Source organism: Pelophylax lessonae (genome assembly GCF_965119305.1).
Source record: "Pelophylax lessonae genome assembly, chromosome: 2".
Classification (NCBI taxonomy): domain Eukaryota; kingdom Metazoa; phylum Chordata; class Amphibia; order Anura; family Ranidae; genus Pelophylax; species Pelophylax lessonae.
This window is the reverse complement of record NC_138769.1, coordinates 669,566,082-669,588,183: the sequence shown is the minus strand read 5'-3', so window position 1 is coordinate 669,588,183 and position 22,102 is coordinate 669,566,082. Positions and strand designations below refer to the sequence as shown.

General features: G+C 45.9%; 1 protein-coding gene across 1 annotated transcript in view; it reads left to right on the top strand.

The window, feature by feature from the left end:
- Positions 1-22,102, top strand: part of DYNC2H1 (dynein cytoplasmic 2 heavy chain 1) — an 807,725-nt gene that overhangs the window by 234,550 nt on the left and 551,073 nt on the right. Inside the window, exons 46-49 of the mRNA XM_082246437.1 lie at positions 489-656; positions 14,095-14,225; positions 15,793-16,041; positions 18,954-19,062. Of these exons, the coding sequence (XP_082102563.1) occupies positions 489-656; positions 14,095-14,225; positions 15,793-16,041; positions 18,954-19,062 (657 nt within the window). The remainder of the gene's footprint in view (positions 1-488; positions 657-14,094; positions 14,226-15,792; positions 16,042-18,953; positions 19,063-22,102) is intronic.

The window sequence follows — 22,102 nt, the reverse complement described above, 5'->3', positions numbered from 1 at the left end:
CCAATGTTCGGGCCGAACTGATGGTGGACCCAAACCGTTCGATCATCCCTAGTAGGTAGCTCTATGGAGTTGGAAGCTGTAATTGACTATTTGTTTTTGTACATTACAACTTTACATTCTTTTGTGAGTGTTTAAGGAACATGTATGCTTGAATGTGTTCAAATTAAACTTTCTTCTGATTTAAAAAACAAAAAAAAAACTGTTAAAGCGTAAAACCCCCCATGTAAAACTGCAGGTAAATAGTTTGTCTGTTTGGATACATTGCAGTATTTGCTATTCTATATACTGTACATGTAAAGCTATGATTGTGTCTATTTTCTGTGTGTGCAACTGTGAATGTTAATCCTCTCTTTTTCCTGTCTCCCCTATTCTCTGATCATTCTTGTGTTGCCTTGGTAAGTTCTATCTTCTTCTAATCCATCACTATACATTTGCTGCAGCAATCTGGTGTTCTAGCGGTGTACAATAATTGTCTTCTTGCTGTTTAGGATCTGGAAAACATTCTCAAGACCATGTTCTGGAAGTTGTGGCATATGAAGCTCGTAGATTATTCCGTGACAGGATTGTGACGTCTAAAGAGCTCAATGTCTTTGACAATATTTTAGTGTCGGTGCTGCAAGGAGACTGGGGCTCTGATGTCCTTGACAACATGGCAGGTAATAACAACAATGCTTTTCATCCGTTTATGTCCCCAGATACATAAGCACTCTTTCAGGAGGTTTTATTAAAATTATGCAAAGCTCTAGTCCTACAAATATCACCTCGAAAGCTTTTCAAAAAAATTCTAAGTGTAAAAAAAAATGAGTGCAAGGTTTTTTTTTTAGTAGAGAAAAAGTGATTAAACCCGCACTAGGTGAAACAAATATAAAATTAAATATTGCAGCAGCTGCTCACCAAGTGAAAACCTTGGATATATAGTATGGTCAAGAAAAAACAGCGCTTGCAAAAATGCCAACTAATACTTCATATAACCCATGGACGAATGTATAATATGCAATCAACCATGAAAAGTGCACAGTGTTAATAAATACCATTAACAAGTGAGAAACAATTCATCAGTGAATTAAAGTGCACCAGTGCTTTTAAATGTGAAATCAAAAAGCTATATAAGACAAATAGTAAATAAAGTCCAATTACTGTGCAAACAAGCAATCGATTGAAAGTGATGAAGTGCTGATAACACAAGGTGCTGAGGTGCTTCAAAAATCCAGTGCAAGGTGTTTCAGAGTCCCTCCAAGAACCGCACTCACCATATTTGATGGACCCTCCATCAAATCAGCTGCTCTGCTGCCATGCACTATGCTGTTGAGGGGGCGTGAGTGGCCGGCTCAGGCTTTCAGCGGCTCGCTGAAGGGCTGAGCCGGGTCTCGGTCCAGGCATATGGACAGATCCCAACCATATTGTCGCGATCTTTCCCGAGCCTGGACCAGCTCTGTGATGTCAGCCGACAGCGGGGAGTGCAGAATTATCCTGGCTGTACTTCTGCTTTAATTGAACAAGCTAAAGTTAGAAACTGATTGGCTACAATGCACAGCTGTGCCAGATTTTGCACTCTCCAGTTTTAGTAATTCATTCCCCAATGTTTAATTAAAATTGCTATACATTTATGGAACATTCTAATATTTGCTAATGCTTACAACATGTTATTCATGAATGTATATGCCTAGTTCACCAGCTAAAACATGGTTAAAGCTAAATACTTTTGTGTGGTGCAAAAACCAACAAAGCAAACTGAGCTATTCATATTCCTAGCCATGCACTCTTTCGGAGAAACCGGGTAAAATGGAAAGGTGGTGGTGTCTGTCTCTATGTGAGAAGTGATCTCAAAGCGAGTGTGAAAGAGATCTAGCTGATGGAGAGTATGAGGAGTCCGAAGCATTATGGGTCGAAATGTGAATGGGTGTGCATAATACAAAGATTATCATTGGAGTTTGTTATAGACCTCCCAGTATTAATGAGGAGGTGGAGACTCCACTCCTTGCACAGACAGAAAGTGCTGCAAGGGCTTGTGCAGTGATAATGATGGGGAATTGTAACTATCTGGAAGTTGACTGGAGTAATGGCACTGCTGGAACAGTAAAGGACAAAAGTGTATAAACCTATTACAAGACATTTTTATGGTTCAGTTTAATCAGGCCCCAACTAGGAATGATGCTCTGCTGGACCTGGTAATTTCAAACCATGCATAGCGTATTACCAATATTCATATAAACGAACATCTGTGTAGCAGTGAGCATAACATGATTTTGTTTAATGTTAGCTGTAAACAACAAACACACACGGGAAATATAAAAATACTTAACTTTAAGCTCCATGCACACAGGACGTCATAAAAACAAGCTCCAAAGCTGTTTCTTGAAGCCGGGAAAAAGCAGCTGTAACAACGTGCTTTCAGTAGCTTTTTCCATTAGCGTTATTGCATGTTTGGCCACGTAGCTTTTAACAGCGTTTTTTCTGCCTCCATTCAAAATCAATGGTTCCCTATGCGAGGCTATTGATTTGAATGGAAGTCGCACCGCAAGTCGGATCAGGATGCGCTTGCGCTGTGAGAATCTTGAGGGGGAATTCCACGCCAAAATGGGGAAAAAACGAAAAAATGGCGTTGGGTCCCCCCAAAATCCATACCAGACCCTTATCCGAGCATGCAGCCCTGCAGGCCAGGAAAGGGGAGGAGACGAGCGAGCGGCCCCACCCCCCTGGACCATGCCAGACCACACGCCCTCAACATGGGGAGGTGTGGGTGCTTTGGGGCAGGGGGGCTCTGCACCCCCCACCTCAAAGCACCTTGCCCCCATGTTGATGAGGACAAGGGCCTCATCCCCACAACCCTGACCGGTGGTTGTGGGGGTCTGCGGGCAGGGGGCTCATCGGAATCTGGAAGCCCCCTTTAACAAGGGTTTCCCCCCAGATCCCGGACCCCCTCCCTATGTGAATGGGTATGGGGTACACTGTACCCCTACCCATTCACCCCATAAAAGGCAGTGTGTGTAAATAACGACAGGAGACGTTTTGGAAAGTTTATTAAAAATCTTCATCTGGTCTTCTCCCTCTCCGGTCTTCTGCTCTTTTGCTGTCCTCTCTTCTTGTCTTCTCCTCTCCGGTCTTCTGCTCTTTTGCTGTCAGCTCTTCTTGTCTTCTCCTCTCCGGTCTTCTGGTCTTCTGCTCTTTTGCTGTTTGCTCTTCTTCTTCCTCCGGTCCTCCTCCTCCGACGTCTCCGGTGATTATGCCGGTCTCCGGTCTCTGCAGCTTATTATATAGCCATTAGGGGCGTGGTCGCCAGATTACGTCATCGGGAGACACCGCCCCCTTATGTCACAGATGACGTCACCTGTGACATAAGGGGACGGGGTCTCCCTAATGGGGGTGGCAGTAACACAGCCCCAAATGTTCCACATTGGCTCAAAAGTGATATGGTCCAGAAATATTTAGACAGAATAAAGGTGGATAAAGCACCTGGACCAGATGGCATCCACCCACAGATCCTAAAAGAATTGAGCTCAGTCTTTTTTAAAGCCATTGTTTCTAATTTTTAGGAACTCGTTAATAACTGGAATAGTACCACTGGATCAGCGTAGGCCAATGTGGTGCATATATTTAAAAAGGGATCAAAGTCTTTACCAATTGGACAGGATCCTACTGTAAATTGTGGAATGCATTCCTTGGTGTCTTGCCTAGGCACAGCGGATGGCTGATCGCTGAGGCAGTTATCTTTCCTGTGCTTACTGTTGATTGCCTGTATTATTGTTCACTATGTCTTCAGGGTTATGTACTATAATTTAATTACGTTTACTGTTCTTATGTGGAATAGAACTGGTATTTGGTATATTGCAATGGAATGATCGTACAGTCTTTTCTTTATTCTTGTCACATGTCTATGGTTGTGACATCTCAATAAAATCATACTTGAGTTTAATAAAAGACCATATAGATGAGTTCTTGCTGGAAAAAAATATTTTAAGCAACAGATAGCATGGATTCATGAAAGACAGAATTTGTTAAACAAATCTGATTTCTTTTTATGAAGAGGTATGTAAAACCTTGGACAGAGGGGTGGCTGTGGACGTAGTATACTTGGATTTTGCAAAAGTGTTTGACACAATTCCCCACACACGGCTAATGTGTAAGGTAAAGTCCACAGGCTTGGAAAGATCAGTTTGTAAATAGATAGAAAACTGGCCTAAAAACAGAATTCAGAGAGTAGTGGTTAATGAGCCTTACTCTGAATGGTCTAAGGTTACCAATGGTGTTGGGACCCTTACTTTTTAATATCTTTATATGATATAGGGTCTGAAATGAAAAGTACCATATTAGTCTTTGCAGTTGACGCTAAGCTATACAGTGGAATAACATCCTTACAAAAGGTCTCCAACTTACAAGCTGACCTCACTGTTTAATTGGGTGACTATGTGGCAAATTAGGTTTAATTTTGATAAATGTAAAGTTATGCACTTGGGGGCTAAGAATATGCATGCATCATACATACTAGGGGGAGTGCAACTGGGGGGATCCATGGTGGAGAAGGATCTGAGGGTTCTGGTAGATCCTAAGCTTAATATTAGCATGCAGTGCCAAGCTGCAGTTTCCAAAGCATGCAAAGTCCTTTCTTGTATTAAGAGAGGCATGGGCTCCAGAGACAGAGATATAATTTTGCCCCTGTATAAATCATTAGTAAGACCTCATATGTAATATGCAGTTCCGTTTTGGGGACCAGTTCTCAAAAAGGATATCAGGGAACTGGAGAAAATACAGAGAAGGGCAACCAAACTGATAAGAGGCATGGAGAAGCTCAGCTATGAGGATAGATTAGAGCAACTGAATTTTTTCTTTTTTGAGAAGGGGAGATGAAGGGGAGATATGTTCAACATGTATAAATACTTAAGGGGTCCCTATAGTGAACTTGGTGTCGAGTTATTCACTTTAAGGTCATCACAGAGGACAAGGGAGCACTCTCTAGGTCTAGACGAAAAGAGATTTCATCTCCAAATACTGAAAGGTTTCTTCACAGTAAGAGCTGTGAAAATGTGGAATAGACTCCCTTCAGAGGTGGTTCTGGCCAGCTGAGTAGATTGCTTTAACGACCCCCCATCCGCGCTACAGCCTATATACGGCTGCAGCGCGGACTCAAATTTTCGGGAGGCCATTTTTAAACGGCCTCCCAGTGACACGCCCCCAGCGCGCTCCCGCGAGCGCGCTGCGGGGAAAATCTGTGTCGGCCGTGTCCCTTGGACACGGTCGATCACAGATCGTGGTGAATGGCCAATCACAGCGGCCATTCACCACGTGATCTGGCCGTCCAATGAGCGATGATCTCATATGTAAACATATGAGATCATCTCTCATCGCCGGCGCTCCTTCCTCACACGGAGCCTGCAGTGTGAGGAAGGAGGGGGAGCCTCACAGCGCCGGGGACACAGGAGAATGTAATCAGGGCACCGATCACCAGTGCCCTGATTACACAAGGTAAAAACACACACACAGTGCCCCCCCATCAGTGCCCACAGTGCCCGCCATCAGTGCCCCCCATCAATGCCCACAATCAGTGCCCATAGTGCTGCTAGTCAGTGCCCATCAGTGCCTGCTCATCTAGGCACTGATGAGCACTGACTGGCAGCACTATGGGCACTGAGTGTGGGCACTGATGGTGCTGCCCATCAGTGCCGCTCATCAGTGCCACCCGTCAGTGTCCAGTGCCATCCGCCAGTGCCCATCAGTGCCGCCTCTCAGTGCCCATCAGTGCCGCCTCTCAGTGCCCAGCAGTGCCACCTGTCAGTGCCCAGCAGTGCCACCTCTCAGTGCCGCCTATCAGTGCCCAGCAGTGCCGCCTATCAGTGCCCAGCAGTGCCGCCTATCAGTGCTCATCAGTGCCGCCTATCAGTGCTCATCAGTGCGGCATATTAGTACCTCCTCATCAGTGCCCATAAGTGCCACCTCATCAGTGCCCATAAGTGCCACCTCATCAGTGCCCATCAGTGCAGCCTATCAGTGCCCATCAGTGCTGCCTCATCAGCGCACATCAGTGAAGGAGAAAAATTTATTTTCAAAATTTACTCGCAGAAAATAAGAAAAACTTTTTTTTTTTTCAGAATTTTTTGTCTTTATTCTTTTTTTTTGTAAAAAATAAAAAACCCAGAGATGATTAAATACCACCAAAAGAAAGCTCTATTTGTGTGAAAAAAATGATAAAAATTTCAAATGGGTACAGTGTAGCATGACCGCGCAATTGTCATTCAAAGTGTGACAGCGCTGAAAGCTGAAAATTGGCCTGGATGGGAAGGGTGTTTAAGTGCACAGAAGGCAATTGGTTAAAAAAGGCCTGGATTATTTCCTAAATAAAAGTTAAAGTTAATCCAGGGAATATCCGAATGCCTCTCTGGGGATCAGGAAGTAATTTGCTTGAGCAAATTGGATCATGCTTTGCTGGGGCTTTTCACCTTCCTCTGGATCAATTGTGGGTATAGGATTGTGTATATTGGATTGAAAGGTTGTTTTCTCTTACGTCCTCCGACAGTCGCCGCCTCTTCATATTCGTCACATATGGGGTATTAGACTTTGCTCCGAAGGAGTAGCTAGGCAACAGAATATGTTAACAATAAAGCTTTAACATATCCCACCCTCAAGGGGTGGTCCCCTCAGTCAATACCCTCCTACTTCCTGCAACCATATCTCAGTTTTAATGTCTAGCTTGTCAGGAGTGGCTGGCTCTCTCTGTGCTGGGACTTTTTGTCCCAGACTCTTTCTTCTTTTTAATATTTTATTTGAGTTTTTTCTCTACCTTTACTTAGCTGTTATTTTTGTCAGCATTAGTTAGTTCTTCGGACGAAGAGGATCATGCGGACTGGGTCTCGGGCTGATCCCCCTGATCGCAGGTCGTGGGTCAGTGGCTTCCCAGTCTGCCATCGAGCGTTCAGCCAGGTAACGCTCCTGGCACGGTGAACGACCCATCCCTGTTCGGTGCAGGGATGATTGGTGAGGTGGCTACCTCACCGGACGCTGTGCGGTTTCTTAACCGCCATTGTGTGCGTCTTGAATTGCGACTCTCCCTGCCTCATGTGCAGCGGCTTGTTCGCCTGTGCGGGTTCCTCACGCCATGTGAGGTAAGTGTATCTATGTGGGGACCTGTCTGTCTGGGGGGGGGTCTCAGTCTGGGACTGTGTAACCTGCCTTTAAATCACACTGCTTGTCTCCCTATCTCTCGGCTGCATGCTGTGGGCTGCAAGGGGGGGGGGAGCTGTATGACACTGTGTGTGTCAGGCTGGGCAGTGTGAGGAGCTGTGTGCTGTGGGGCATGTTTTTTAATGGCATGTTGGGGCATATACAGCGATCGCTGCGGCGATCTAACATGTATCCATATGATGGGATGACATTGTGTGTGTTTTTATGCACTGTGGAGCGGCGATTTCGGCGCCAAACGACGCCATTTTACCGGCGCCCGCTCCGGCCGCATGGTTTACATGCACGGCGGCCATTTTCTTGTAGCCTCCATAGGCTTACATAGAGCGCCCTGGCAGCATCACTTCCTCTTTCCTGGAACACCGATCGAGGCAGCAGCAGCAGCGGGGTCTCCTCAGGTTTTATCCTTCTGTTCCTGTTGTCCATTGCCTGTATTCAGTCTGTATATTCCCTGTGGGGGTCTCATTGTGCCTGAGTGTGTGCGGTGGGCTGCGCTTGCCGCGCTTGCTGAAAGGGGGCAGTTAACCCTTGGTTGTCTGGCATACAGGGGCAATGGATTCTCAGGAGGGCAAGTTTCCCACAGTATTGGTGGAAAGCCAGGGGACCGCTGTTTCCCCCCCAGGGGGGGATTTAGCCACTATTGTGGCTGGCCTTGCTGCCCAGGTGCAAATGCTGGTGGCTGCTCAATCTACTAAACGGCCCAGAGTTGCTCTGTCCTCCGATTCTGAGGGTGAAGGTGATGGGGCTGTTCTGGCAGGGACCCCCCTATCGGGGTCCCGCTCCTCTCTTGATCTAGTGGGGTCTGAGGTAGAGGCTGAGGTTGAGGGGGTTGATAATTCTCCCCCTGGCTCGCCTGAAGAGCTTGCAATCATGGATGAGTTGATTGCTTCCATTAAGCAGACGCTACGTTTGCAGGACGAAGTGTGTCCCCCCGCTGCCTTGGCGGCTTATGGGACGCAGAGAAAACGCAGGACGCCGCAGGTTTTTCCCTGCAATGCTGATTTTCAGCGCGCTGTAAAGGATCAATGGCGCGATCTGCGCAAGCCTTTTGCGGTACCAAGTAAATTCAAGCTGCGTTATCCTTTCTCCCCTGCCACTGATGAACGGTGGTGTGTGCCTCCGCCAGTGGATCATGCAATTGCGGTTTTGAACAAAGCCACTGCGATTCCTGCAGAGGGATCCCCTGTTTTCCGTGATGCCACGGATAGGAGACTGGAGTCTCTTGCCCGTCATACTTATTCTGTTACGGGTTCTATGCTTAAGGCTCTGTTTGCTTCTCTCATGGCGGCCCAGGCGATCGCAAGTTGGACGCAGATGCTTAGGCGCGTCCTAGTGGCCGATTCGGCCTCGGCGGCGACCCTGGATATGGTGGATCAGATCCACCAGGGTGTCATGTATCTGTGTGATGCGGACCTGGACCTGATTCCGTTGGCTGCACGTGTGCACAGCGTGGCGGTGTTGTCTCGCCGCCTGGTTTGGTTGAAATGTTGGTCGGTGGACCAATCTTCACGTAAAACCTTAGCCAATCTGCCTTATGATGGGTCTCGCCTTTTTGGGGAGTCCCTGGATGTGTTGATTAAGGGGATCACCGGGGGTAAGAGCACTCTCTTGCCCCATTTCCCCAAGGCTAAGGGGGCTTCTGGGAAGAAGCATGCGAATTTTCGGCCCCCTCAGGGGTCCTTTCGTGCCTTTCGGCCGCACTACAAGGGCAAACCGTTCAAAGGCCAGGGCTCTCAGAAGAAACCCTGGTCTGGGAAACAGAAGTCCGGCCAATCCGGACCTGGGGCCCATAACAGTTCGGCCTGAAGGGGCGCCCTCACCCAGTTTTGGGGTGGGGGGACGCTTGCTCGGTTTTCTTCAGCCCTGGTTGGCCCGTGTGCGGGACAGATGGGTTCTGGAAATCGTTCGATCTGGTTACAAGATCGAGTTTCTCTCTCGGCCGGAGAGCAGATTTTTTCCCTCAAATCTACAACTGTCTCCAGAGCGCCTGCGGGATCTGCACCTGGCGGTGCGGGACCTGAGGGCTCAGGGAGTGGTGATTCCGGTGCCTCATCGGGACAGATTTCGGGGGTTTTATTCCAATCTGTTCACCGTGCCCAGGAAGGAGGGCAAGGTTCGTCCGATTCTGGACTTGAAAGCTCTGAACCGCTCTGTGCGGGTTCGCAAGTTCCGCATGGAATCCCTGCGCTCGGTGGTGGCTGCCCTGGTTCCGGGGGAATTCATGGCCTCCATCGATTTGAAGGATGCGTATCTTCACATCCCCATATTCGAGGGTCATCAGAGATACCTTCGATTTGCCATTGCGGAGGATCACTACCAGTTCGTGGCGTTGCCCTTTGGGCTCGCCTCGGCTCCGCGGGTCTTCACCAAGGTGCTTGCACCGGTTCTGGCATTATTGAGGGCCCAGGGCATTTCTGTCCTGGGGTATCTGGACGACATTCTGATTCGGTCTGCGACCAGTCAGGGTCTGGAGAAGGACCTGTCTGTCACAATGCAAACTCTGCAGGAGTTCGGTTGGACGATAAATGTTCCAAAGTCGACACTGAGTCCGTCGGTTCGTCTTCCCTATCTGGGAATGATTCTGGACTCGGTGCAGGCGAAGGTCTTCCTGCCGGAGGACAAACTCAGGACTCTTCAGGAGGAAGCCAGGTCCCTCAGGGACGTTCCACACTCGTCTCTGCGGACGTGTATGAGATGTCTGGGATTGATGGTCTCGGCTTTCGAGGCGATTCCTTTCGCGCAGTTTCACACGCGGGGTCTCCAGGCGGAGATCCTGTCCAAGTGGGACGGGCGCCCTCAATCTCTGGATCTTCAGATCTCGTTGAGTCATCGCACCAGGGAAAACCTTCTGTGGTGGCTCCAGTCCCCGTTGGTGTCCGGGGGCAAGTCGTTTCGTCCGATCTCGTGGACGATAATCACCACGGATGCCAGCCTGTCGGGCTGGGGTGGTGTTCTGGGCGTTCTGTCCGCCCAGGGGACCTGGTCGGAGGGGGAGTCTTCCCTCCCGATCAACATTCTGGAATTGCGTGCGATAAGGCTCTGTCTTCATCGCTGGACGGACCGGCTGCAGGGCTGTCCGGTTCGGGTGCAGACGGACAATGCCACGGCGGTGGCCTACATCAACCACCAAGGGGGCACCAGGAGTGCCCGAGCGGCTCGAGAAGTGGCCGACATTCTGTCTTGGGCCGAGACTCATGTCCCGGCGATAACGGCGGTTCACATTCCGGGAGTGGAGAACTGGCAGGCGGACTATCTGAGTCGCCAGACCCTGGATCAGGGGGAATGGTCTCTCCATCCGGCTGTCTTCCAGATGTTGTGCGCGAAGTGGGGTCTTCCAGATGTGGACCTGTTCGCGTCTCGCCTCAACTACAAGGTGAAGAGGTTCGTGGCAAGGACGCGCGACCCTCGGGCAGACGCGTCGGACGCGTTAGTGGCCCCGTGGCATCAGTACAGGCTGATGTACGCGTTTCCACCGATTCAGTTGCTGTCCAGGTTCCTTCGCAGGTTACACTCGGAACGCAGCACGGTGATTCTTGTGGCACCGGACTGGCCTCGCCGGTCCTGGTACGCAGACCTCGTGAATCTGGCGGTCGACGCCCCCTGGCGTCTGCCTCTTCGAGACGATCTACTGTCTCAAGGACCGATTTACCATCCTGCTTTACAGTCGCTGGCTTTGACGGCCTGGCTGTTGAGACCGAGGTCCTGAAGGAGAAGGGTCTCTCTCCAGAGGTTGTTCATACCTTGATCAACGCGAGGAAGTCTTCCTCGGGAAAGGTTTATTACCGTACTTGGAAGGCCTATTTTGCCTGGTGTGAGTCCAGGGGGTTTTCACCCCGCACGTACTCGGTTTCCCGTGTGCTGTCTTTCCTTCAGACAGGTGTCGATCAGCGTTTGGCGCTGGCTACAATAAAGGGTCAGGTGTCTGCGCTGGCCGTTCTGTTTCAACGTCCCGTGGCTTCCAACTCCTTGGTTGGCACTTTTATTCAGGGTGTGCGGCATCTGGTTCCTCCTAGGAGGGATCCTTTGCCCCCTTGGGACTTGAATCTAGTCCTATCTGTGTTACAACGTGCTCCTTTTGAATGGATCAGGGAGATCTCGTTGTCTATGTTGTCCAAAAAGGTCGCCTTTTTGGTGGCGATCACTTCGGCTCGCAGAGTGTCGGAACTGGCGGCTTTGTCCTGCAAGTCTCCGTACCTGGTTGTTCATTTGGATAAGGTGGTCTTGCGACCTAATCCTTCTTTTCTGCCGAAACGAGTTTCGGAATTCCATCTTAACGAGGATATTGTTTTGCCTTCGTTGTGCACGAAGCCTAAACATCCAAAGGAAGTGAGATTGCACTCTCTGGATGTTGTTCGGGCGATAAGGGTTTACCTTGAATCGACTGAGTCTTTTCGTAAGACGGACTCCTTGTTTGTCCTTCCAGAGGGTCCTCGGAAGGGCATGGCGGCTTCGGCCTCCACCATCGCCAAATGGATCAGGCAGACCATTGAACAGGCCTATGCCTTGCAGGGGAAGGTTCCCCCTGTGCCTGTGAAGGCGCACTCTACTAGATCTCTGAGTACGTCTTGGGCCTGCCGTCATGGGGCTTCTGTAGCCCAGGTGTGTAAGGCGGCGACTTGGTCGACCGTGCACACTTTCACAAAATTCTACAAAGTAGATGTTCAGGCATCGGCGGATGCTTCCTTTGGCCGCAAGGTTCTTAGTGCGGCTGTTCCATAGGGTCCCTTGTTGGGGACTCCTGGCTGTTGGGATAGTTTTTTGTATCCCCTGGTTTTTTGTCTTTTCCTGGGTTGTTGCTCCTGTTGAGCACTTATTTTTGCTGTTGCCCAGCTGGTTTCCTTCCTTTGGTAAGGTTCCTTTCTTTGATGTGGAGACTGCGTTGCCTTTCGGCGCGGATGCGTTTCCGACCCCTCATGTTTGCACTGCTTTGGGACGTCCCCATATGTGACGAATATGAAGAGGCGGCGACTGTCGGAGGACGTAAGAGAAAACGGAATTTTTGTAAAATCTTACCTGTAAAATTCCTTTCTCTGAGTCCTCCGACAGTCGCCGCCCCCGCCCCTCTTTTGGGGTTTGAATGTATACTCTACTGCTATTCCACTAAAACTGAGATATGGTTGCAGGAAGTAGGAGGGTATTGACTGAGGGGACCACCCCTTGAGGGTGGGATATGTTAAAGCTTTATTGTTAACATATTCTGTTGCCTAGCTACTCCTTCGGAGCAAAGTCTAATACCCCATATGTGACGAATATGAAGAGGCGGCGACTGTTGGAGGACTCAGAGAAAGGAATTTTACAGGTAAGATTTTACAAAAATTCCGTTTTTTTTTTTTTTTGGTTGAACTAGATGGACTTGTATCTTTTTTCAACCTAACTATGTAAGATACTCTCATATACAGGGCTGCCTTCGCTTGCTTCCCATGCTAGTCAACTAGCTGTCTCAGGCTTTAGTCATTGATATGGAACAAGCATGCAGCCCCTGAAGTCTGAAATTATATACTTTTTTGCTCTGAGTGAGTTACTCAACAGTATTGAACCTATTGGGTTAGAATAACAGTCAGGGAAACCAACATTTTCTGAAGGAAACCTAACAGCTATGTGCTTCTGTAAGTAAATGCCAATAAGCACCACACCTGCTACATTTACCAAAATGTGTCAGTACTTATTGCAATAGGGTTAGAGATGGGGGGAATGTACATTTTTTTCCTCGTTAGGTTCCCTCTTTTGGTCCATTCTGTACATTTATGGAACAATATCTCTAGGGGAGACAGGGCACATAAGTTGATGAGAGGAGTCAGCAGACCCTTAATAGTTTTAAATATATATATATTTTTTCATTTTTTATTTCTGTAGCGCTTTTCTCCCTGGGGACTCAAAGAGCTTAGGAGGTGAGGCAACCATTTCAGTGCACTCAATTGAGCCAATTGACCTATCACATGATGGGAACCCCTCTCTCCTTTCTTATGAGAAAAACCAAGACAATTCTATACATTTTCAATTACTTCTGTAAACTTTGGTCCTACTCTACCTATGGATGCACATCATAGTCTGTGCATAGCAATAAATAAACCAAGGTTACCCTGGGGATTATAGATCTGGACTCAAACATTTTCCCCTTCCGTGTGCACTTGTTGGCTATAAATAAATGCAGTGGGGACCATGTAATTTTTTTTAATCTGTGATTTGCCAGAGATTGGGTAATTTAGATAATTTTTTGGTGGGTTTGGGATTGAATAGCTAATTGTTGGACCACACAAATCAGGACTGGGATTAAGCTGTGTATAATGGGCATTGAATAATAATGAATCACAAGGTATCTGATTCATTTGTCTCAGGTTTACATTTTGTAGACCGGTAAAGAGAAAGCAGGATATCCTGCACAGCTTGCTGTCTTTACAGTATATCTCCGATGTGAAATGGGGGGAATAACATTATGACAATAAAGTTTCTTTTTTTAATTTAAATAGAATGAGAAAATAAGGAGAATTGAAGCTCCAGTCCGGTTTTTATTGCTATCTGGGGCTCTATTAGAGCGATTTATCTTACCCTCCGGACAGCCAGTAAGAAAGAAAGTAAAGGAAAAATCTCCAGCAGAGACACTAAAAAAAAATGTAACTGGGTTTCTAAAATTCTCCTTGTATGTATAAAAAGACAAATCACATCAAACCACCAAAAACCAGACCCTGTTGAGGGAGATAATACTGTGTGCACTGTTTGGTAAAATTGTCGTCAGTAAAGAAAGTGAGGGGTTTTAACCTTTCCCCACTCTATCCAAAGCTAAGAAGAACTTTGTCTGGACATACATTGTAATGTATGGGTTTGCAAAGCTCCTTAAGACCCTATTAAATTTACATTCATTGCAAACACAGTGTATGAAAAATTCAGAGTCCTATGTATGTAATGTTTACTTTTTGCTATCTTTAGACTTTTTCAATGTCACATGGGGTGCACCGCATGAGGCAGGATCCACACTTGCCCCGGGACAGTCTTTACCGCCTCATGGGCGACCTCTTGGAAGACTGAACTCTGCAGACTTCAAAGATGTCATTAAGAAAGTAAGTGACTATTTTCTTACATATATTTCCAGAGTCAGATTAAACATTATAGGCAGCAGAGCCAAAGCGGCAGTTTTTCCTTGCTAATTTGTTGACGACATATTTTTTCCCATCTTTAGAAAATCAGTCATGTCATAAGTTAATTTTCAGATTGTCACAATGTGCTAAATTATATTAGGACCTTGTATGGGTGTTTGTGTGTGCAAGTGTGAAAAATGTGTGACACACTGTAGAGTCCTCTCATATGGTAGTTTGCCTCAAACATGTTAGTGTAAGCCAGCTATTCATAACCAGAGTTCTCAGAAACCATAGGGCTCCTCCAGAGATTGTCCAATTTGCCTAATTCCAGGGCCAACACCACTTGACAGAGCCAGGTACATGACACCAATGATCCTTTTAGCTGTCTGCAAGGGACACATTCTTCCCATTGATAACCAATGTAATGATTATGCTTCCCAGTAACCCCCAATATAAGAGTCATTCTTCCCACTGACCTCCAGGGTAAGGAACATTATTTCCACTGTCACCCAAAATAAGGGTTATTCTTCCCACTAACCACCAATGTATGCATCCTTCTTCCCTACATCAGGTTTTTTTTTTATCAATACCTTTTTATTGAGTATCAAGAAAAGAAATGTACAGAGTTAGGCCCCATGCACACAGGGCGTTTTTGCAGCTGCTGTTAGCAGTGTCAGACTTTTTTTTTTGCAGCTTCAAAACGCCCCTCCATGTTATTCTATGGCCTCATGCACACATAGAGCTTTTAGGAGCTCCAAGTGGCATAAGCGTTTAATAGCTGCAAAAGAAACCCAGGACCAGTGCGTTCTGGAGCTGCAGTGTCAAGCTGTAAAAATGTCTGACGCTGCTAAAGGCTGAATAACGTTGCTTATACAGTGTTAAGCCATGTTATACGTTTTTTTTTTTTTCATTCAAAATCAATGGTTCCCTATGGGAGCCTATTGATTTGAATGGAAGGCACATCGCAAGTCAGATCAGGATGATCCGACGTGCAGTGCGACTTGCGCTGTGAGAATCCTGAGGGGGAACTCCACTCCAAAATGAGGAAAAAAAACTGTGTGGGGGTTCCCCCCCCCCCAGGTTCCAAACCAGGCCCTTCGGGTCTGGTATGGATTTTGAGGTGTGGGGTCCCCCCCCAAATCTATACCAGACACTTATATCCAGCCCGGCAGGCCAGGAAAGGGGAGGGGAGGGGAAACCATTGAGAAGATGCAGGAGTAACTTTATCAATAAAAACAAACTTAATTTTCCAAAAAAAAAAAAAAAAATGAAACTTCTCCAAATTAACTAAGCTCTGGGCAAAGTGTGTGCAAAGGCACTTGCAAAGTGCACAGTCTATTTGCCTTTAGTAACTAAACCCCTATACCAGTGATGGTGAACCTTGGCACTCCAGTTGTTTTGGAACTACATTTCCCATGATGTTCAAGGAAACTGAAGAGTGCGTGAGCATCATGGGAAATGTAGTTCCAAAACATCTGGGATGCCAAGGTTTGCCATTACTGCCCTATACCTTCAAGAACCTTCATGCTGATTGTTTTGTTCCCTTTAGGGCCTAATCCACTTTAGCCGAGATAACCGGGAGTTGAATATCCTCCTCTTCCATGAAGTACTGGACTATATTTCCCGTGTAGACCGTGTTCTAAGCTTTCCTGGTGGCTCCCTTCTGCTGGCAGGACGATGCGGTGTTGGTCGTAGGACTGTCACTTCGTTAGTGAGCCATATGCATGGAGCTGTACTCTTTACTCCTAAGATCTCCAGAGGATACGAGCTGAAGCAATTCAAAAATGATCTGAAGCAGGTAAGTACAGTTATTTGTCGAAGCATAGCATATACTATCTATCTTTGTGTAATCCTATGTTAGTTTTCAAAAATTTTCAATAGTCATCTTCCTGTGGTTTTGTAATTTCACACTCTGTCAAGATATGCCTTTCTTTTTTATTTCCTGCCTCCATGTTGTTCTTATCCTGTGAATACAATATTCCTCAAACTTCTAAGGTTCTGTCAGTTACCCCAGGCTACAGAAGTAGAAAGACATTCCCATCCAAACCAATCTGTTCTGTTCAGCAGAGCTTTTACATAAAGTTGCTCAATACATTATTTTCACAGCTTAACTATAGGAAAAAAAAGCTAAATACACAGATGGAATACATATAAGGGAGAAGTTTATCTGCCAAACTAATTTGCATTTCTGTACATTAAGTCTTAAGATTTACATATCTCCGTCAAATGACAAATCCAGGACGACGACACCACTTTCTCTATAACAGTTAAAAGTCTAAGTTCAACCTTTTCAGAAAATAGCCTATGCAGTCAAGGGGCTCCAGTGGGTATTAAAAAAAAAACTGTGCAGAGTTGTATAATGTTCACTAATTTAATTTTCATACCCAGTTAGCAATCCCCACATTGTGCCTTGTTGCTGGGAAGCAAAGACCTCTGATTTCCATTTCTGTAATGCTAGGAGTGAGTTTCCCAATGGTTTTCACATCCTAGCAACAGGGCAGGACGTGGGGGTTGCTAACTGGGAGTTTTTTCGGCCAAGCTTCCATGGGGGTGCCTATATTACCGACAGGTATGACAACAGTTAATGAACATTTTACAAAGCGGCACAGCTTTTAATACTTACTTGGGCCCATTACCTGCATAGACTTTATTTCTGAAAGAGGCGAATTTAGACTTAAAGGAATTAAATAGTTTACTATCTCCACCCCCAGTTTACTGATTGGACAGTGAGCATCAAAGTGATGAGACCATTCGTCTGCTCTCACTTCCTGTAACCTTGCCCCTTGTGACCAAGCCACTGTGTCTTGCTTCTTTGACAGCATGTTTGCATGCAGAACACCAAATTGTCTGCTGCCACTGCCCCTTATTTAGTCTAAGTGTTGCTTTACAGGAGCTAGAAAGAGATTGATACAAGTTACATTTTGGTACTTAGGCCGGCAATACACGGAGCTGAATTCTTTCCTGCATCCATGGGTTGCAGGAAAGAAATGTTCTTGATTCCCCCATGCATAGTGTTGATGCGGGAATCCCTCCTGCCGAACCCGATGGGGGGGCAGGGGAAGCCGTCCCTGCAGGGAAAAGACAGTGGTTATCGTTGGTAGCTATAGCAGCCGCTAGCGATAGTTTAAGAGAATCCAGCAGGCTGGTTATACTCAAGTTGATCGAACAACTTGACACATTCAGCCTGCCCATTAACCGTTCAAATCTCGACTGGTTCCCACTGAACTGGCCGAGGCTCGAAACTGTGTATGGCCGGCCATACACTAAAAAAAAAAAAAAGACAAAAAAATCTGTTCATCTACTACTAACATTCACAGATCAAAGAACAAAGCCAGGTGGATAATGGTTAATTAAGAGATATATGGCTTTTTTTTTTGAAAATTATAATTAACTAGGTGAATGCAGCATTGCTCCGATGCTGCATCTGTCACCTCTGCACTGGGAACCGAGCGATCAAACACCACAGATCGCTCGGTTCTGTCTGCTTAGCCCCCTCCTCACTCATTGGAGCGATGAGCTGTGGAGTGGCTGGAAGTGACTGGCTCAAGCTCTCAGCGGCTCGCTGAGAGGCTGATTAGTGTGTCGGTCCAGGCACCTGCTGGATCCCGACTTCATTCCAAAAAAAATCTGTTCATCTACTACTAACATTCACAGATCAAAGAACAAAGCCATGGCTTTTTTTTTTTGAGAATTGTAAATACCTAGGTGCATCTCCGATGCTGCATCTGTCCCTCAGTGCCTCTGTACTGAGAACCGAGCGTTCAAACACCGCAGATCGCTCGGTTCTGTCAGTCAGCAGCTCTGCTCTGCCCTCTCCTCGCTCATTGGAGTGAGGAGCTGTGGAGTGGCGGGGAGTGATTGGCTCAGGCTCTCAGCGGCTCACTGAGTCGGGTGTCGGTCCAGGCACCTGCTGGATCCCGGCTTCCATTGTCATGGGCTGATGCCTGGGCTGACTTCTGTGACGTCCGCAGAAAACGGACTTCAGCCTCTTCCCTGCTGAAAATGGGTCACAGGAGTGCAAAACTAATTGCACGTCTGTGATCCATAGAAGATGTACAGCCAAACGAGCTTTGGCTGTACGTCTCCTTTATTGCAGTGTTGTCATAACCCCTACTGATTAGACAGTAAGCAGCAGAACAATAGGACCAATCTTCTGCTCACTAAGCTCTCTTGCTACTTTTTTTATTTTTTTTATCAGCATCTACATGTAACACACCTGATTGGCCCCTGGTACTGCCCTTCTTTAACCCAGTCTGGGTGCTGATGTACAGGGATTGCAGGGGGCAATAGCAAGTTAAATTTAGATACATACACTAATTGCATTCAAGTGTAATGATATATTAATAAATACATAGAGCAATTCACTTGTGTCTTATATATCTTCCTGGAGTTCAGGTTTGAAGACAATAGTGGACCAATAACACTTTTTAGACATTGACATTTTTGAGATCAGACCTTTCAAAGTGAGCTACTGATGAGGTGTGTCATTTAAATCTGTGCCTTGTTAGCAGCTGCTCTGGCATATGAAACATTCTTTTCATTTACTATGCAACATCAGACAGTTTTGTACTTCTTATGGTTATAGTTTACACAGTTATTTAAGGTTCTGAGCCTTCAGCCACAGCAGTTGTTTGTATTGGGCTTTCTATTCTGTCTTTCACATGAATGTCATTGCTGCCTTGATGAATTAACCAGGCTCTTTGTCTTCAGGTCCTGCAGATGGCTGGCATTGAAGGGCAGCAAGTAGTGCTTCTCCTTGAGGACTATCAGTTTGTCCATCCAACATTCTTAGAAATGATCAACAGCCTGCTTTCATCAGGTACTGTCAGTAGATGTTTACTGAGCAATCTGTCAGCCCCTGGCTTCAGGGTTACTGTATTCTGTTTATGGCAAAATGTAATGACACCATGTCACCATGAACCTATTATATTTGCTACTGGAATTAGTTTCAGGACTTTTTTCTATTACCTTAATGCAAGTATATGACAATTTAAACTATTGTGGTAAGGTACTGCAACATTTCCATTTATGTTCAGTATTAAAAAATGTCTCAAAGCATATCTATGGGCAGGAGTGGAAGGTCCTAATCTGACTGAATGGCAAGATAGCATAAACTCTCAGCAGATGCCACTTATCTTTACATTCACTCCTCCATTGCTGTCCAAAGCACATCTTGTTAGTTCCTCATGCCCTGGTAGTGGGTGACATGCATGTAAAAGAAAACAAAAGAAAATTTGCCATCCAGCCTGCTACCAACCGAATTAACCTGTTAGTTTGCATTAAAAACAGGGGTTTAGTTTGCACACATTTGCAAATACATGCATAAGCTGTGACAAGGCACCCCATTATTATCCGCAGTCCTAACTCTGAACATGTTTGAGAGTCTCCATAGTAGAACCACATGCAATATAATGGTTAGGCAGGTGAGCCTGGAAGGAGCCCACCCCTCTTTAAAGGCACAGGAGCGCACTGGACATGCATGCCTACTGTCCCATCCCACAATCCATTTCCCAAATCCTGAGCAAAATATTGGACTTTCCAATTATATTAAAGGGAGAGGTAGGACTCAACATCAGGGTTCTCTGTTCTTAGGGAGTGCATACACTTTTGTAAATAATATTCAGAAGATTGCTACTTGCACATTTAGTTTAGGAGGTCTTTGGAAAACATTGGAGTGTAGAAGGTCAAGCAGATAGATGTCAGTTGACAGCTAATATTTTAAGGTAACTTACCCTACTGTCATTTTTATTATACACACCCTTATATACACTCTTGAGTGTGTGCAAGAGGTTGTCCTATAGTGTTCCTCTATTTCACACAGGTAAAGAAGGCAAGGTCATCACTACAGAAGCCTGGCCTTTTTTAGAGGAGTCACCATAGCAACTGGTAGAAGAAGTGTCATCACTACAGAGGTCTGCCGGCTTCTAGACATGTCCCCATAATATTTGGAATTACAGAGTCATAACTACTGAGGCTTGACCTCTTCTAGACATTACAGAGGTGTGACATCTTCTAGAGGGGACAATATAGCAACAGGAAGCAGCAGTGTCATCATTCGAGACCTGGCCTCTTCTAGACCTGCCATCATAGCTTTTCTGTAAAGATGAACTACAACAAATGGCTAAATAAATAGATAAAATACATATAATGGAGCTATTTTACCTGCCAAAGGAATTACATTTTTGTGCATCTAGTCCTGAGTTTTCCACAGCTCTGCCACACAACACAGCCCTGTCTTGCAGGGTTGAAGACTGGATTTACCTCTACAGTTCTTGTCCCTCCCCGGGGCTGTGATTGGACATTGAAAGGAGAGGATTGATGAGGTCATTTCTCTTTCTCTCTGCTCTCTCCACTATCAAAATGTTCCTTGTTAGCACTTGAGTACTGCAGGAAACCTGATTGGTTCCTCGTGCTGCTTCTCCTTCTCCCAGCCTGACCTACTTTGCTGTACATGCATTGCAAGGGATGCATTCCAGGGAAAAATCATGCACTGCTTTCATTTGGAAAACACATTTAAAGTCATTGTAAAGGTACACGTTTTTTTACCCTCATGTATTCTTTGCATGTAGGTATAAAGCCTTCTGTGTGCAGCAGCCCCCCCCCCCCCCCTAACACTTACCTGAGCCCCCTGCCGATTCAGTGATGTCCATGAGAGTCTTGGTTCTCAGGGGTCTCCCACTCCTGTAAATGGACACACAGAGCTGCGACTTGGGAGCGCGCCTGCTTGGGTGCCCCCCTTTAGCAAGCTTTTTGCTGTGGGGGCACCCAGCAGGGGGGAGAAGCCAGGAGTGCCAGTGTGGGAACAGCGAAGAGGAGGATCAGGGCTGCTCTGTGCAAAACCACTGCTCAGAGCAGGTAAGTGTGACATGTTTTTTATGTTAGAAAATCAAGACTTTAATATTGCTTTAATTTTGTATAAATGAATACAAAGCTGCATTAATTTGTGCATTTCGTATCTGCCTGAATTTGAATTGTATTAGGAATCTCAGCAAGTTTAACACCTGTTTGATGGTGAACTGAATGCTAATTCCAGGTCAATGAAGCTTCTGTTTGTCATCACTGACAGCGAGGTGATTGCCATGGAACCAGCATGCAGATTGTAAGACAATGTTGGCTGAAGACAGATATTTTGTTTTATGACAGAGCCTTTTTAAAATGAATGGAAGTGGATGCAGAGCAACAGCTGTGTGTGTTTCATTTTACTAAGCATTATGTTCTCATGAAGTTAACAGCTGCTGAATTAGGCTTGTGACAGGCTCACTTTGTTTTAATTAACTACCCAAGCCATTCACATGCATGCAATATGAAAGGTGATAGGGTGAATATTTATAACTAGGCAGTTAAAGCTCATTGACATTAGAGTAATGTAAGATAGGACAAAGCAGACACTTCTGGTATCTGCCAGGAGTCGTTTGACTTAGATATCAAAGTATATGTAAACTCTCACCTTGTAAAACAGCCCTTTCAGTTTAAAATAGAAACAAAAGGCAAAACATTTGTGTAAAGATATATATACAGTATATATATATATATATATATATATATATATATATATATATATATATATATATATATATATATATATAACATTTTAAATACTCCCCCCCCCCATTGTATTTATTTTTTTATTAGTTATCACATACTCCTGCAAGGAGCTCAGAGAGCTAGGGTAGAAGAAACAGCAGCACATTGGTCTTCCCAGTGAATGGCTTTGCAGGTGGGGAGGTGTGTCAAGACAAGTCAGATCATTGAAGGGCAGCAGAGTTCTCAGCACAGATAGAGAACTGACCAGACTGTGCTCTCATAACTAGTGTGGCCAGTTTTGGATAAGGAAGCAGAGAGATTGACAGAATCACCAG